The sequence below is a fragment of the Podarcis bocagei genome (assembly GCF_964188305.1).
Source record: "Podarcis bocagei genome assembly, chromosome: 9".
Taxonomy (NCBI): Eukaryota; Metazoa; Chordata; class Lepidosauria; order Squamata; family Lacertidae; genus Podarcis; species Podarcis bocagei.
The window spans coordinates 78080089-78096597 of record NC_138134.1 but is presented as its reverse complement, the minus strand read 5'-3'; the positions used below and the strand labels follow the sequence as shown (position 1 = coordinate 78096597).

At 44.2% G+C, this 16509-nt stretch overlaps 1 protein-coding gene across 5 annotated transcripts in view; it reads right to left on the bottom strand.

Moving 5' to 3' along the window:
- Nucleotides 1-498: 498 nt before the first annotated feature.
- LOC308594281 (uncharacterized protein) overlaps nucleotides 499-16509 on the bottom strand; it is a 115718-nt gene continuing 99707 nt past the window's right edge. For 3 of the 5 annotated variants that reach the window (XM_081207270.1, XM_081207268.1, XM_081207269.1), the window contains exons 2-9: nucleotides 15743-15826; nucleotides 15133-15225; nucleotides 14184-14294; nucleotides 12968-13066; nucleotides 11994-12080; nucleotides 7789-7940; nucleotides 6642-6751; nucleotides 499-870 (exon numbers count right to left, since the gene is read on the bottom strand). In XM_081207270.1, coding sequence (XP_081063396.1) covers nucleotides 720-870; nucleotides 6642-6751; nucleotides 7789-7940; nucleotides 11994-12080; nucleotides 12968-13066; nucleotides 14184-14294; nucleotides 15133-15225; nucleotides 15743-15797 — 858 coding nt within the window. In that variant the 5' untranslated portion in view covers nucleotides 15798-15826 and the 3' untranslated portion in view covers nucleotides 499-719. The remainder of the gene's footprint in view (nucleotides 871-6641; nucleotides 6752-7788; nucleotides 7941-11993; nucleotides 12081-12967; nucleotides 13067-14183; nucleotides 14295-15132; nucleotides 15226-15742; nucleotides 15827-16509) is intronic. The other 2 variants (XM_081207255.1, XM_081207274.1) reach the window with 2 other exon arrangements.

The following is a 16509-nucleotide window of genomic DNA, read 5'->3' as shown; positions in this document are numbered from 1 at the left end:
CGAGGTGACACAGCAGGTTAATCCCAGGGCCTTTAGGCTCAAGTTGCCGATCAGCATGAAACTACACCCGGTGTTCCATAGGTCCCTACTCTCTCCGTACAGGGAGGGACTGGAATTTCCGGGGCGAGAGAGAGAGGTCCCCACTTACCCACGCGTAGAGGAGAGGGAACTTAGTAGTCAAGCCACAGAAATACTCGATTCAAGATGGAGAGGAGGACAGGTGGAGTATTTGGTGGCTTGGGAGGGGGAAGCCGAGTTGGAAAACACGTGGGTTCCTGCGGAGACCATCAGGGATGAGGATCTCCGGGGGGAGTTTTATGGCAGGTTCCCAAGGAAGCCCAAACCAACAGCGAGGTTCTGGGAGAAAGGGCTGTTCAGCCAGGGAAAGTTTTAGCCAGGGAACGTTGCCATAGAGCATCAGCACCCTCTATGCACAAGCAACCCCCAATTCCCTTTACAGTATGCATTGCAAATAAATACATTAAACAGAAAACAGGCTATGACTGGACCCTTCCATTCTCTATTTTTATGCCATCTACATTTGAGCTTGCAGAATAAGGTCTTTTCATGGTGTTTTTGAGGGCTGATGCCAAAGAGTCCCATAATCTAGATGGCAGAGTGTAGATTGTGCATTAAAACAGCGGGGTGGGGTGATCTCTTGGTTTTGGTTTTGTGTAGTGATCATGAGATCCAGTTTCATTCATCTTGAAAGTGTCTTCTTAGAGCCAAGCATCATTCGGCACCTTCTTGCAAATATACTGTGTCATTTGCTCACAGTTTAATGCTACCCAGCAACTTCCACGGCAATTAAAGGCAATTGCACCACAGTTGTGCTTCGCGGCTCTATTTGGCTCACCCCTTTTCCAGAAGCTGAAAAGAAGAGAAACAGCAGCATTGATCAATCATTAAAAAGATGTTCAGCTCTTTCTCTCTTAACATCCACTCACAAGTGTGATGGATTTTTCTCCCCATATTTTAGAATTCTAACCATGTAAGGGTGGGACGCAGGTGGCGCTGTGGGTAAAACCTCAGCGCCTAGGACTTGCCAATCACATGGTCAGTGGTTTGAATTCCCGCGACGGGGTGAGCTCCCGTGGTTCGGTCCCAGCTCCTGCCCACCTAGCAGTTCGAAAGCACTCTTAAGTGCAAGTAGATAAATAGGTACCGCTTTATAGCGGGAAGGTAAACGGCATTTCCGTGTGCTGCGCTGGTGCTGGCTCGCCAGAGCAGCTTCGTCACGCTGGCCACGTGACCCGGAAGTGTCTCCAGACAGCGCTGGCCCCCGGCCCCTTAAGTGAGATGGGCACACAACCCTAGAGTTGGACACGACTGGCCCGTACGGGCAGGGGTACCTTTACCTTTAACCATGTAAGAAAAACAACAACAACTATTGGTGTTTCGCAACTTGTTGCAGGACCTTAGCAGAGTACAAGCAGAGTTCATGAAAGCAATCGGTTGCAGGCAGGATGGACGAAGCAGGAATCAGTTTTATGTTACTTATAGGTGTTTATTATGTACAGTGGACTTCAAGTTACTATTTACAGGAACAGAGCACAACATGGATCTTTAGCTCTCTCACCACATGACTCTTAACAATCAACTCTCAACGCTATACTAACACATTCCAGTCAATAGGCCATAAATCATTATTCCCATGAGTGAGCTTGACCAATGAGGGAGCTGTCTCCAGGCCTCTATATCTCCAGGCAGATTTTACTCCTTTACATTGCCTTGGCTGTTGGCCAACTCCTAATTGACTCTGTGTGAAACTGCACGTATTCAAAATCCCAACAACAACTGTGGGTTAAGCATCTCTCTCCTAAATGTGGATTACAAAATCTTTGCAGACATTTTAGCAAATAGACTAAAAAGAGTTTTAAATGAAGTGATTCACAAATTTCAGGCAGGCTATCTCCATGGCAGGCATTTGTTTGAGAATACAAGGAATATAATTGACATTTTGGAACTTTTGCAAATGAATATCAATACAAAAGCAGTGTTGATCTTTATAGATGCGGAGAAGGCCTCTGATAACATCTCATGGAAATTTATGAAGAAAAACTTGGAAGGGATGGGAGTGGGACGGGGGTTTGAAAATGGCATAGATGCAATTTATTCAGAACAAAAAGCTAAATTGATAGTAAATAATGTGGTGACAGAAGAGTTCAGGATTGAGAAAGGAACACGACAAGGTTGCCCTATTTCCCCATTGTTATTTATTTCGGTCCTGGAGGTGCTCTTGAACATGATCAGAGGGGACCGGCTGGTTGAAGGAATCCAGGTCGGAGCCAAACAGTACAAACTTAAAGCTTTCGCAGATGACTTGGTCTTGACACTACAGGAGCCAGAATCTAGTACAAAAAGGGTGTTAGAACTGATTCAAGAGTTTGGGCGTGTGGCGGGATTTAAATTAAACAAGCAGAAAACTAAGGTTTTGGGAAAAAATTGACAACTTTAGAAACAGAAAGGTTTCAGAAAGAGACAGACTTAAATGTGGTCAAAAAGGTGAAATATCTAGGGGTAAACATGACAGCTAAAAATCTGAATTTATTTAAGGATAATTATGAAAAGTGCTGGTCAGAAATTAAAAAGGACCTAGAAAGTTGGTCAAGATTGAAGCTTTCCTTGTTGGGTCGAATTGCTGCTATAAAGATGAATGTATTGCCAAAAATGTTGTTTTTGTTTCAGACCTTACAGATTGTGGACAAGGTGGAGTGTTTCAGGAGATGGCAGAGAGATATTTCTAAATTTGTCTGGCAGGGCAAAAAGCCCAGAATAAAATTTAAAATACTAACTGACGCTAAGGAAAGAGGGGGGTTTGCCCTGCCAGACTTAAAGTTGTATTATGAATCAGCAGCTTTCTGCTGGTTGAAAGACTGGCTACTCCTTGAGAACACTGATACTTTGGATTTGGAAGGGTTCAACAACGCATTTGGATGGCATGCATACTTGTGGTACGACAAGGTGAAAGTTCATAGAGCTTTCAAGAACCATATTGTCAGGAAGGCAGTGTTTAATGTCTGGATAAAATACAGAGACTTATTAGAAAATAAGACCCCAAGGTGGTTGTCACCAATGGAAGCTAAGGCTCAGAAAAGACTCAATATGGAGGCCAATTGGCCAAAATATTGGGAAATATTGGAAAAGGATGGAGACACTTGGAGATTGCAGAGTTTTGAGAAATTAAAAGATAAAGTGCGAGATTGGTTACACTATGCTCAGATCAGGGAGGCCTTTAATCTGGATAAAAAAACAGGCTTCCAGGTGGAAAAATCGAAATTAGAAACAGAACTGTTAGAACCTAAAACTAAGGTACTTTCAAAAATGTATAACTTGCTGTTAAAATGGAATACACAGGATGAAACGGTTAAATCAGCTATGATAAAATGGGCGCAAGACATTGGCTATAACATTATGTTTGCTGACTGGGAACGACTGTGGACCACCGGTGTAAAATTTACGGCATGCAATGCCTTGAAAGAAAATATTATGAAAATGATATATAGGTGGTACATGACCCCAGTCAAGCTTGCAAAAATATATCACTTGCCAGACAATAAGTGTTGGAAATGTAAAGAAGCTGAAGGAACATTCTTTAACCTTTGGTGGACGTGCCCAAGGGTTAAGGCCTTCTGGGAAATGATCTACAATGAACTAAAAAAGGTATTTAAATATACCTTCCTTAAGAAACCAGAGGCTTTCCTTTTGGGCATTGTCGACCAAATGGTGTTAAAAAAGGACAGAACTTTCTTTATGTATGCGACAACTGCAGCAAGAATTCTTATCGCAAAGTACTGGAAGACACAAGATTTGCCCACGCTGGAAGAATGGCAGACGCAACTGATAGACTATATGGAACTGGCGGAAATGACTGGCAGAATCCGAGACCTGGGAGAAGAGACAGTGGAAGAGGACTGGAAAAAGTTCAAGGACTATCTAAAAAAGCATTATAAACTGTATGAATGTTAAGATGATGCATGACAGAAAATAATCTGGCACTAGCAACTTAGTGGAAGTGGTATGAAAATAAGTGCACTATAGGAACAAGGACGAAATTTTGATTAATACTGTCAAATTTAAATATTTAAATATCGGACAATAAAATTTTAAATTGGAGACATATTATTTGAAAACTATAAATTAAGATTTGGAAAAAGGTGAAGTACTGCTGATTATAACTTTATAAATGGGAACGCAGGAAAGGGAGATGCGAGGAAGTCCAAAAAGAAGGACATGGAAATTTGGTTTTTTGAAATTCAAAATATGTTGTATTTTATTTGCTTTGTGTTTATTTTTGTTTTTATGTCGGTGAAGGTGTCTTATGTTTGGTGATGTATTGTTTAAAACTTTTAATAAATATTTTATAAAAAAACCCCCAACAACTGTGGGTTAAGACTGTCTCTTTTCTTTTCACATGAAGTGATTTCTCATAGTAACCTACAAAAAACTGAGGGTGTGACTTTGGAAGGCTCAGTGTTACACACAAGAACTTTCAGTCAATTTAGTTTGGGCAGCATCCAATGCAGTACTTCTGCTATTGCCAGGATTTCCATTTCTGCAACAGAACTGGCCCGCTCCCCTTTCCATATGCACCCACATCCTCCTCAGATCTGCTCTGGACCGTTGTGGGTGTTGGAGAAAGAGTGTTGGAAGAGAGATCCTTACTCTCTCATAGCAGAGTTAGCACAGTAGTGATTGTTCTGAGCATATTAAAACCATGTTAGATTTGCATCCGCCTTCATCCACCTCATCTCACATCCATCACCCACCCCATGCATGAGGATAGCAATGACACTATACAGAAACAAACATAGCTATGTCCTCAAATGAATTGCAAAATATAATCTATAACCACAAAGCCATTATAGGGATGATTGAAATGATATGATATTTCTCACATATATATCTTATCTAAATCTAACATGATGGTTCTAAGTTTACCCATAGTTGACAAAGGTATCACCCTAGCCTCACTCTTATTGTCACTTGCATTTTACAGTGTCCATTGTGTACTGAATCAAGTCCCACTACACAGCACTAAAATTCTGTGATAGATTTTTCTATAACTCCCCCATTTTTAGCTCTCTGTGAATCTATTAAATTGATATTACTAGTAATGGTGCAGTAGGTGGATTTTTTACTCCCATGAGATGTTCGGGTGAGATCTGCCCTTTGATCAAGTCTAAGATCACATACAGCAGTGGTTCCCAATTGGTGGTCCACGGACTACCCACCCAGGGGTTCCATGGTGTCATTCACATAACTAAAACTGCCACAGAGATATCAAAATGTTCACAGGTACAGTGGCCCATGGCGTGGCTTTTGAAAATGAAGGGGTCTGCAGTACTTAGCTAACTGGGAACCACTGGCATACAGGGTTTAATTTCCCAGCTAGTATTATACAACCCCACTGCCTGCTTGTAAAGTTTACTCAATACCTTTGACAAAAAGGATTTGTGGTTGGTATTGGGTGCATCAATGAAAATGAATGTCATTGGATTTTGTTCCAGGAGACCTTGCAAAATTGAAAGCAGCCCTCTGTTAATGCAGCCTTGGTAATAAATGCCAGACCAGTTCTCTGTTCTACTACCAAACTGTGGATGAGTGAGATCTTACTCTGACCTTGTACATCCATCCACACAAGCTGAAAAGAGTTGTTAGATACTTAAAGGGAACCATGAACTGTCTTAAACTGCCAGCTGACAGTGTTGCTCAGCTTTAGGTTCCTGCAAGTCCTTTTGAAGCTGAACTAAGCAGCACAAACCATTTAAAAGCCTGCCTTCAGCCTCTTCCGAATCACCACATTCATTAGGTTAGAGAAGCAGGAAGAGGAGCCTTCCTGCCTCTGCAACCTAGTGAGAAGCACCAGTCACTCACCTGCAGTGGCGTAGCGTGGGGGGTGCCAGGGGTGCCGGCCGCACCGGGCGCAACATTGGGGGGCGCGCGTTTGGCCGGCCTTTCGCAAGACAAAAGTCCATAGGGAAATCTCCGGGACAGCGGGGAAGCGCAGCAGAGTTTCAATAATACAGTCTCAATAATACAGTCGTTGCGCAGCAGAGTTTTGCAGAGTCTTGCAGAGTATAAACCACTCGGAGAGCAGCTCTGTAGAATATCTTTCTTTTATTCTGTAACTACAACTATGATACAAAACTATATACAGAGCTGAATATTCTAAGCATAAATCAATGCTATACTGAGAGTCTGCAGCTGCTCTTAGCAGCAATCTTATCTCTAGGATCTCTAACACTCTCACTCTCTCCGATACACTGACTGACTGACTTTCTCTCTCACACACAGATATGTTGCTGGGCAGAATAAGTAGATAGGCAAGACACGCCTCCTTCTCTCTGGAGAGTCAGCAGAGACCATCAGGAGATGATCAGGAGATTCTTGGGTATGGGAGGGGTGAAATCTCTTCAGTTAGGGGGCGCAAATTACTTGCCTTGCCCCGGGTGCTGAGAACCCACGCTACGCCACTGCTCACCTGGACAATGATGTGGAGGAGTACATATGTAGATCTTTGGCAGTAGAGAAAATTGCATGGCAAAATATATTTGGAGAGGGAAAGGATCAATTACGTAAACAGAATCTGCAACTTCTTGGAATGCATGCCATTAGCAAATATTTCTTCAAAAACTTACGTGACTAAAGCCTGTACTCCTGCCAGCCATCTCCATTTCGCTTGGTTGTCTTTAAAGAGTCCAATCCAAAAAAGCTTTCCTCGGGCTTTTACTTCATTCACCACAAATTGCTAGGGTAGGGGTGGGGAGAAAGAAAAACCAGAAAATTTTCAGTAGGAATGAGGAGCAAGGCAGTTCTCTCAAAGTCGTTCTAGACAATGTCCCTTTCTCTGAGCTACTATAGCCCTTTACAAACATTCAACAGGCATAGGTGTCACCTTTGAAAGCCAAATCCATATTTTTGGAGGAAGCCGTGATCAAAACTATGGTATTCCAAGTATGGCTGCATCAAGCACCAAGAATAATTTTGTACTGAGTATGTGCTATTGTCCCCCTGATCCAGGTTATGATGCTGCTGCTTATGGAATCAAGGAAGCATCCCAAAGAGAAAATATTGTAGTGAAGGGTAACTTCACCTGCCCTCACCAAGACTGACTACATGTGTGTTCCAGTCATGACACAGAGTTAAAATTTCCAGATACTGTAAATGACTGTGCCATAAAACAGTTCATCTTGGAACCATCTAGCGGGACAGTGACCCTGTGTGGCAAATACTCCAATATCTGTATCCATGTTTGTTTGTTGGTTCCAGAGCTATTGGAATCAGTCTGGTTGTGGTATGCTTGATGGGATGACAATGGGGTCTCACCTATGTCTGTGCCCTGCAGCATCCCAGTAGCCCCTTTGCCAGGGTTAAGGGCTGGGAGAGGGATATACCTTGCAAGCTCCTCTAGAGTCATCTCCATGATACCCTCATGCCAGAGGGCTAGGGTGGTGAGGGAAGCCTTTTTTTCTGAGCACTCAGTACATCTCAAAGAGCAGAGGAACAATCTACAAGATTTCCCTCAAGTATCTACTCCTCCTCCTTCAAGACCTTCTTCCTGACTGCCAGCTTCATTCTATTAGAGCTCAGCAGCACCAAGAAACCTTAGTTAGCCCCAGATGGTAGCAGCTGTTCCCTGCCCCACCCACCCCTTGGCTTGACTGATGGAGTTGCTGTATTGCCTGCATACAGGTGGATTGTACCTTCTTAAATGGATAGTGATGATAGGAGCCCTTTGACTCAAGGAGATCCCCTACCTTTTCAATACTCTGCTTTGATGCTCACCTGTTCTACTCCTGTTTTCAGAGACATTAGCTTGGCGCCTTCCCTCTCACACACTTTTTTGGAATTCATCCATGATTCTGGCACATGAGAAAACCAATAGTATGCCGTTGCATATAAAACCCAACCATCATTCACATTTTTAGAGATGATGTCTTTGAGTCAGCCAGGTATGGAGGAAGAAGAGAAAAGGAAAACAAGATAAGGAATTTAAGGGGAACCACCTTGTATGCCTGTGCAGATTTCAATTACTTTTGTGAAGTTCATTTCTCTGGGAACATGATAACATATATTAATCTAGGAAGCTCAGAAATCTTAAAAAAAAGAAAAACATTAACTCATCAACCCATGCTGATGCTGCAGTAAATAGCTGGGTGGGTGTAATGGTTCTAGGGGTTGCTTGTGCGTAAATCAGCACCACCACTGGCTGGGTTACCTGGGTGAATTCTCACTGTCCGGACAGCCATTCATCCGTGGCTGTCTCAATCGCTGGCAGAATCCGTCAGTGGGCATTTCTTGAACTTCTTCCAGCATAAAAGTTCTTTGACGCCTATTCACCGCCTACTCTCCCTGCGCGGAAGCCTTCTGCGCAAGGAGGGTGTGGGCAGTGGAGGACCAGTGCTCTCCCCGTTGGTCTCCGGCGAAGAGTCATGGAGCCACCTTGCCGAAAGAAAGAAGCTGGGAAATGGCTTGAACGTGTGTGGAGGAAAAATCTGGTTGAATGCAACTGAACACTGGTGAGGGCTCATCCTCGAGCCTACCAAGTGGCAGTGAAGGCTTAGCTTCCTCCATTGTGCCATGCAGCAGAGCTTTCTTGGGTAGAGTAGGGCCTGCTACAGTCTGGCCTGAAGGAGATGGGAGAACTGAAAGCAGCTTTCTGTGATTTGTTTGCAAAGTATTTTGAGGATAAAATTGACCCTTCATGCCCCTTCTGTTACAGCAGATAAATCTTAAAGGGTGTCCAGAGCAGAGGCAGTGGTAAAATCACTCCTTAAGAAACCCAGCCTGATGGGCAGAATATAAATAAATTGTTGTTGTTGTTGTTGTTGTTGTTGTTGTTGTTGTTGTTGTTGTTGTTGTTATTATTATTATTATTATTATTATTATTATTATTATTATTATTCCCTGGGCCCATCAGTTGCTAATCTCCCCTTCCTGGGCAAGGTTCTTGAGTGGGTGGTCGTGGACCAGATCCAGGTGCTCTTGGAGGAAACTGATTTTCTAGATCCATTTCAATCAGGGTTTAGGTCTGGTTTTGGCATAATGTCTTTAAAGGCAATCATATTTCCCAAGGTCAAAGAAAAAGAGGGGAAATGGCATTATACAACATCCACAAAATGTGTGTTTTCGTGCTGACCATCCTTCGCTTGTTTTTATGCACAAGTGATGCAATTTGCATTCGTTCCCCGTCTCTGCTTTCACATCTAAAGCTTTATAAGCTATTTTATAATCACTTTACCTATTATGTATTCAATGCTCTGTGCTTGCCTGAATTTGAATATGGACTAAGGATTCTGAGCCCCTGTGTTCTGACTCAATACATGCTATCCAGTCATGCCATTCCTTTCTTCCACACAAGGCTGCAATTGTGGAGGACCTGCACTGGCTTTTGTACAAGAAATCTCCTTGGATCTGGGGTGATGCTCAAAAGGCTGCTTTCAATGCTGTCAAACAGCTGCTCTCCCCTGAAAGAGTCCTTACCCATTTTGATGAGACCAAGCCCGTTGTGCTTGCCTGTCACACCTCCCCATATGGAACTGGCGCAGTCCTCAGCCACCAGTAGCCAGATGGGTGAGAGGCCCCCAATGCATTCTACTCCAGAACTTTGTCATCTACGGAATGCAATTATGTCCAGATTGACAAGGAGGCCCTTGCTATCGTAGCAGAAGTAAAGAAGTTCCATGACTACACCTATGGCCACCACTTCATTATCATAAGTGACCACATGCCTCTGCTGGACCTTTTTGCTGCTGATTAGAAGACGCCCCAGGTCCTGTCCCTGAGGATGCTAAGGTGGTCCATCTTTCTCAGGGCATATGACTACATGCTGCACAACGTTCCTGGCAAGAGCCTGGGCCACGCAGATGCCTGAAGCTACCTGCCATTACCAGACATAGACATTGACCCGTCCCCAGCCCACAGTGTGATGCTGCTGGAGACTCTTCCCTAGGTGCCGCTCCATGCCATGGATGTCACCACACACTCATGTGTCCATCTCCTGTGTCCTCAACTGGATGTGGAGGGGGTGCCCAGCGGATCACCTTGATGCAGAATTCTCCCCATTTGTCTCCCAGCAACATGAGCTGTCAGTTCACAAGGGATGCCTTCTGTGGGGAAACTGGGTCATGATCCCTGCTAAGCTGTGGACCAGAGTGCTGGAGGCTCTCCATGTCAGTCACCCAGGCATTGTCCATATGGAAGCTCTGGCCAGTAGCTACATCTGGTGGCCAGGCAGTAATGCAGCAGTAGAAGATTGGGTCCAGCACTGCCAGGCCTGACAAGAGTCCTGACCATCCATGCCTCAGGCCCCAATCCAAAGGTAGGAGATGACATGCACACCATGGTCAAGACTCCACATCAATTTTGCTGGTCCATGCCAAGGTCAGACATTCTTGATCATTGTGGACTCCTTGTCAAAGTGGCTTGAGGTGGTGCCCGTCTCAGCAATGACCTCCAGGATCGTCATCTGGGCCCTGCCGTGGGTCTTTCTTCACCCTACACGGCCTGCCAGACACCATCATGTCAGATCATGGAGTACAGTTCATGTCAGCCGAGTTCCAGAAGTTCATGGCCAACAACCTAATCCGGCATGTCACAGCAGCACCGTTCCACCCATCAATGAATGGACAGGCTTAGAGAATGGTGAGGACCACCAAGGAATCCCTCACCCAGATTGCCCAGGGGGACTGGAACAAGAGATTAGTTCCTGCTGCAGCAGCACCTCAAACCCTGCATTGCCACAGGTTGAAGCCCAGCAGAGCTCCTTATAAACCAGAAGCTGGCATCACTCCTGGATTGGCTGCACCCAAATCTTGCATCTGATCGGCCTCCTGGCCAAGGGGCTCCAGCGGCCCCCAGGTCCTTCACACCTGATGACCCTGTCTACATCCCAAACTACGGAGATCACCCTGCGTTTATCTCCACTGCTGTTACCGGGGCGACAAGCTCGCCACACCAGATGTTCAGGTCCACTGCCAGCATGTGGACTAAATATGTTGATGCCTGTCTGATGCCCCAGCGCCAGCCACTGCTACCATGCCAGAACACAAGGTGAACAATCAGCCTGACTCACAGGCTGATGTACCTGATGAGAACCTGTGGCCCAGGGTAGAGCTGAGGAATGGGGCCCCAACACTGCGACACCAGACAGTGTGGAGGCAATGACACCAGTGTCACCCATGACACCAGCTCCAGCTCCATCAGGATCCCCAACAACCCAAGGGGATGAGCTTCACCCATCTCAGTGGGTGAGGCACTGCCCACACTACTTTGATGAATATTTGTGTTGACAGGGATGAGTGTTCATGTCTAAGGGAGAAGGGTGTTATGTATTCACTGGTCTGTGTTTTCCTGAGCTTGAGTCCAGACTAAGGATTCTGAGCAACTGTGTTCTGATTTGATACATGATATCCAATCATAGAATATTTCAGAACTCATTCCCCTTCTCTGCTTTTTCATAAAAAGCTTTATAAACATCATTATAATCTCTTTACCTATAAAGCAAGTGTTCCCAGTGAAGGAAAGCCCACCTTAGAGACCTGTGCAGATAAATGGAGGATCCTATCCTGACCTAGGTTTGGCCGTCTGGGTACTTGCCGTGGCACCAAAACAGGCCTGTGCGTAGAGTGAGAGTTGCTATGGTCTGCAGGTATTTTATCCCACATGCCAATGAGCCAATTCACTATGTGAGTAGGCTTGAGGGCTTCTTTCTGATGATGGGCTTGTGAAACCAGAGAGATTTTGTTGTTGCACCAATCACCCCACTGTCCAGCAGTCTCTCTGACCAAGTGGTCAGAGGTTGCCTCAGATGTGCTGTTCAAGAATCTCTCTTCCATGGATGAATATAGTAAAGGACAGGTCTTTTAGCTGACCTGAAAAGGAGGACAGCTCTCTGCTCTGGCTCTAAGAGTTTTCAGCTAGAGGAGGGGCTTTCAGCTGGGGCAGAATCAGGGCAGAATCCCACTGCACTACATCATAGGGTAGCTTACCAATTTCCTTTTGCAGTTGATCATTTACGTTGGCATAATACACCATTTCCTCTGATAAGTTTTGAACTACAGCGAGTATTTGGAAGTCTAAAAGATTTGAAACAGTTTAAGGCAGGAGTATCTGAAATAACAATCTGCAAATATTAAGAAACCGTTTCCAAACATTTTAAAACACTTTAGCCTAAAACAAGAAGCAGAGCTCCAGGATGGGGTTCTTATGAATATGAGGACAGACTTGATTCTCTGTGGCTGAGATCACCAATGAGAAGCCTCAGAAGAATCCTGCAGCTGGATCAGACCAAAGACCCATGCAATCCACTATCCTATTCTCATATTGAAAGTGGCTCATGAAGTATCTCTAATGTTCCCCTCCTTTGTCCTCCTTTTCTGCTGGGAATGACAGGGTCACAAAACAATTCCCCACTGAGTCACACAGTAAAGCCAAATATGCAAAGATTACTTTACAGTTTTCTATTATGCTTTCTGAAATCTAAGAAAATACAGGCACCCAAACTCTTTTTCTGATGAATATTGGGTTGCCTTCCACATAGTTCTAAAGAGGGCGTTCTGTAAGCTCAGGAATTTCTCCTTGTGCAATGCAATCTGCAGCCCCTTTCCCTCCATTCTGTTCTGAAGTTTCTCCCCACCCTGGAGTGCAGTTTTGGTGATGGCATGCAGGGAGAAGTGGGGGCAAAGTTCCTTTGCACTAGTGCTAAAATATAGCACTAGCACAAACATTGTGAATTACAGTGTGATGGGGAAGGACAGCATTTCTAGTGGGGAGATGTGAGAATCACAACCACCTGCTTTTCTTTATGCTGAGCAGTGAAAAAGTGATAAACTCTATTGGGTGATGAGTTTCACTGAAAGTTTTGCTCACACAATATGAATCCCAAAGGGAACTACAGGAATTGAAGTCCGTTTAAATTAAACATGTTCTAGCAAAAGTGAGGATTTGTATATAAAATGCTTACCATCCTTGTCCTTATAGGTTGAATCAATCCCAACAACAATGCTTCGAATCATTCCCAATCCCACTTGAAAATCAGCTCTTTTTTTTAATTCCTTCTGATCTAAGGAGGAGGTAGGTAGAAAAGAAATGAAGAAATTCTGTTCTAGCTTACTAGTCTGGTGACCTGGGGGAGGGGGATACTTGGTTTCAAACTGCTTTTAACATTGAATTTTAAATGCTGACTTGTAACGTGCCCTGGGAGCTTAGGGAGAAGAGTGAATAAAAAATCAAATCAACAAAAACATGAATAAGGATTCTATTAATATTTTCTGCTCACAGCCCTTATATTGGTGTTTCCTATGCCTTGACTGTGGCTTCCCTGCTGGTCTGAAGTCCTGTTTCCATTTGGCCTGTTGCTTCTGTCATCAGATAGTTGGCCTTCCTTTGAAAGCTTTAGATTTTTTGGTGTCTAGATACACTTGTCCTCTTTGTCCTAGAGACTTGCATTTGCCAAGCTGCCTCATGCCCTGCCGTTTGCTTAAAATATGTAAAGTCTTGGATCATTTGGTTCCCTCCCCCTGAGCTTTGCTTACTTTGGAGTGCCATTTAAAAATGAACTAGTTTACAAATAGTTATGTGCTCATTTATCCAGTGCTATTTTTCTGGAGAAAGAGGTGCCAAACACACCTTGAATATCTCCCTTGTTCTCTTAGATTAGCAACAGAGCCCACCTGAGAAGGGCTGGAACTGAGCCCTGATGAATTCCGATTGAAAAAAGCCCTGCATATATCTAGATATTTAGGTAGGCTCTGGACTCACCGACTTTGGCCATGGCCTTATCCTCTGCAGTCTGTTTTCCCCAAGCAGTTTCCTTCAGGGGAATGGAGCCTTAGCAGAGTACAGGGTGGTGAGGATCAGGAATGGGGGCTCTCCCCCAGCAGATGAGGATTAGTTGGGAAAGGAGCAGACAATGGCAACTGGGAAAGGGAATTGCCCAGGGTGTCCCAGGGACTTGTGTCAGCATGTGCTTCTGTTCCAAGAGCTGGAACTCACTTATTCAGGGAGAACAAAACAGTGTCATTGCTCTCTGGGTGTCAGCTGTAACTCAACCCCTGATATCAAAGAGAGATGAAAGGGATAAATGGAAGGTGGATCCTGCCATCTCTTTTTGGAAATGCTATTGGCATTTAAGCAAAGCACATGACATTAGTTGCAAAGTATGCTAATTATGTACTTACATAGAAGGAAAAGCAGCAGTGTCATGGCAATAAGGATCAACATCTCAAGTATGATAAATCTTTCACCCGTTGGAGATTGTAAGAAGGTAACCATGTCCTGAAAAGTTGATGCTTGAAGAAAGAAAATTCTGATTTAGCCATCAAGTAGCCAACAGTGTCCTCGAAGCTACCAACATGAGTTTGACCAAATTGCGGGAGGCAGTGGGAGACAGGAGTGCCTGGCGTGCTCTGGTCCAGGGGGTCACGAAGAGTCAGACACAACTCAACGATTAAATAGCAACAAGCCAACATACCATTGCCACTCCAGGAAAAGGGGTTTCCATATGCTGTGGTAGCCATCAGCCAGAGACAGTCAACTGTTCAAGGGGTGGTAATCTGGGTGGTTGAGCAGGTGGAGGAAGCAAGGGGGGATACCTTGCTGCTTGAGGAAGCTTTTCTTACCAATGTCTGGATCAGAAGACAGTAGCCTTTGATACTAAAGGACTTTCTGCTCCCCAAACAAATGACAAGATGCTCCCTCTGTGCACATAATGCTACATACAGAAGCTGGGCTGGACTGGCCATTGGCTCTTATTTGGATGCTGCTGATGGGGCAGCAGACTAACTGAGGAGGTGCAGCGCAGCTTGTGTGGTCTCCCCATCTCTGCCCACCACAGCACCTGCTACCTGAGGCAACTACCTTATTCTGCCTAATGGTAGAGCAATTCCTGGCTGCACAGAGTAAAGGAACACCACAGCCAGCAGCAAAGAGTGGGCTGGATCCTGGGGTTTCTATGGGGCTTCATGGATCTGTGGCACCCAAAGAGCTGTGTGTGCTTTTCTCTGCACTCCTCCCTAGCACAACCTGACTGGTTCCACTCCCTGCCTGTCTATCCATCAACTTCCCTTTCCCATGCATTCCTCTACTTTATGAGAAACCTCATCCCATATGACTGTGCTGTATACAGACCATGAGTTTCAGTTGTTGGTGGTGTTGCTGCTGCTGCTGAATCCTTTCTGGATGCTTCATCAATTCCGGACTTTTCCATCCTCTCAGTTGCATCTGTGAAACAATAAGCTATTATAACGACTATGAACACATTGGTTGGATGGTGGGTGTTTTCCCTTCCAAGCTCAGAGTATTAGTCTCTTGTCAAGCATGAAAGCTCACAGAATTTGCTTTTATTCTCCTGCACTTAATCTCCCTAATATAGGAACATAATTTTTAAAATAGATGCACATCTACAAATGTCAAGGATTTCATCGGTACAAAGTTGAAATGGACAACAACATCAGGCCAAAAATAGGAGGTAGGCTGTATGAACTGTGTATTGATTTGTAATGATTTGTTTGGTCTCTGGACCGTAATAAAGATTGCTGTTGTTTTTTTTTTTATATTGTACGTTGATATTTGATTGTAAAATTTTACTTTGAAAAACGAAATAAATAAATAATAATAAAAAGACTATAGAGACAACAAGTTGGACATGGAAAAGAAGCAGACAGAACATTGTGCATTTCCCATGCATCCCTCTACTTTATGAGAAACCTCATCCCATATGACTGTTCAGTATACAGACCATCAGTTATAGTTGCCGATAGTGTTGCAGGATTTGCGGGTGCTGGCTGCTCCATCCTCTCAGTTGTGTTTAGGAAACAACAAGCTAGAATAAGACAACAACAAATGGAGAATAAGATTATGAGCACATTAGGTAGAAAGTGGCATCAGTATTAGACCATCCTTTCCCGTAAAGACGTTGTTGAGTCCAATATACAGTATTTTTCACTCTATAAATCCAATTGAATCTAGCAAGACTTTGGACACCACGAGTTGGACCTGGAAAAGAAGTAGAGGGGAAGCCATTTTGTTTTCTTTTTGCAATGACCCAGCCTGACATCTGATGCTGTGGCTAAAAGAAAGAAAGAAGGCGGCTGTTGTCTAATCCCATTTCAAAGCCAACTGATCTAGCAGCCCTTGATATGCTAGTAAATGGGTTATCCGAAGCCTTATATTTTCTGGATCATGATCTGGATCTGGATAAATAAATTGGGCCCATGAATCAGAGCAGGGCACCTGTATTGCCAGGGAATAAAACCGAATGTGATGCTCCTGGTTTGCAATGTAGCTGGAGCTTTAATATAAGGAACATGGCTGTTTGAGAAGAAGCGAAAGGAACTTCATGGCTTGGCCAGCTATCAAACACTTGACTGCATGGGGGAAGGAAGGAGGAAGCAGTTGACTGGGAACAAGGAAATTAACCTTACAGTGACTGAACTGCACAGATAAAGAATGCAAATGAAGGCTCACGCCCACGTGTCGACTCCCAGGCCAGATCAAAGGATGGGA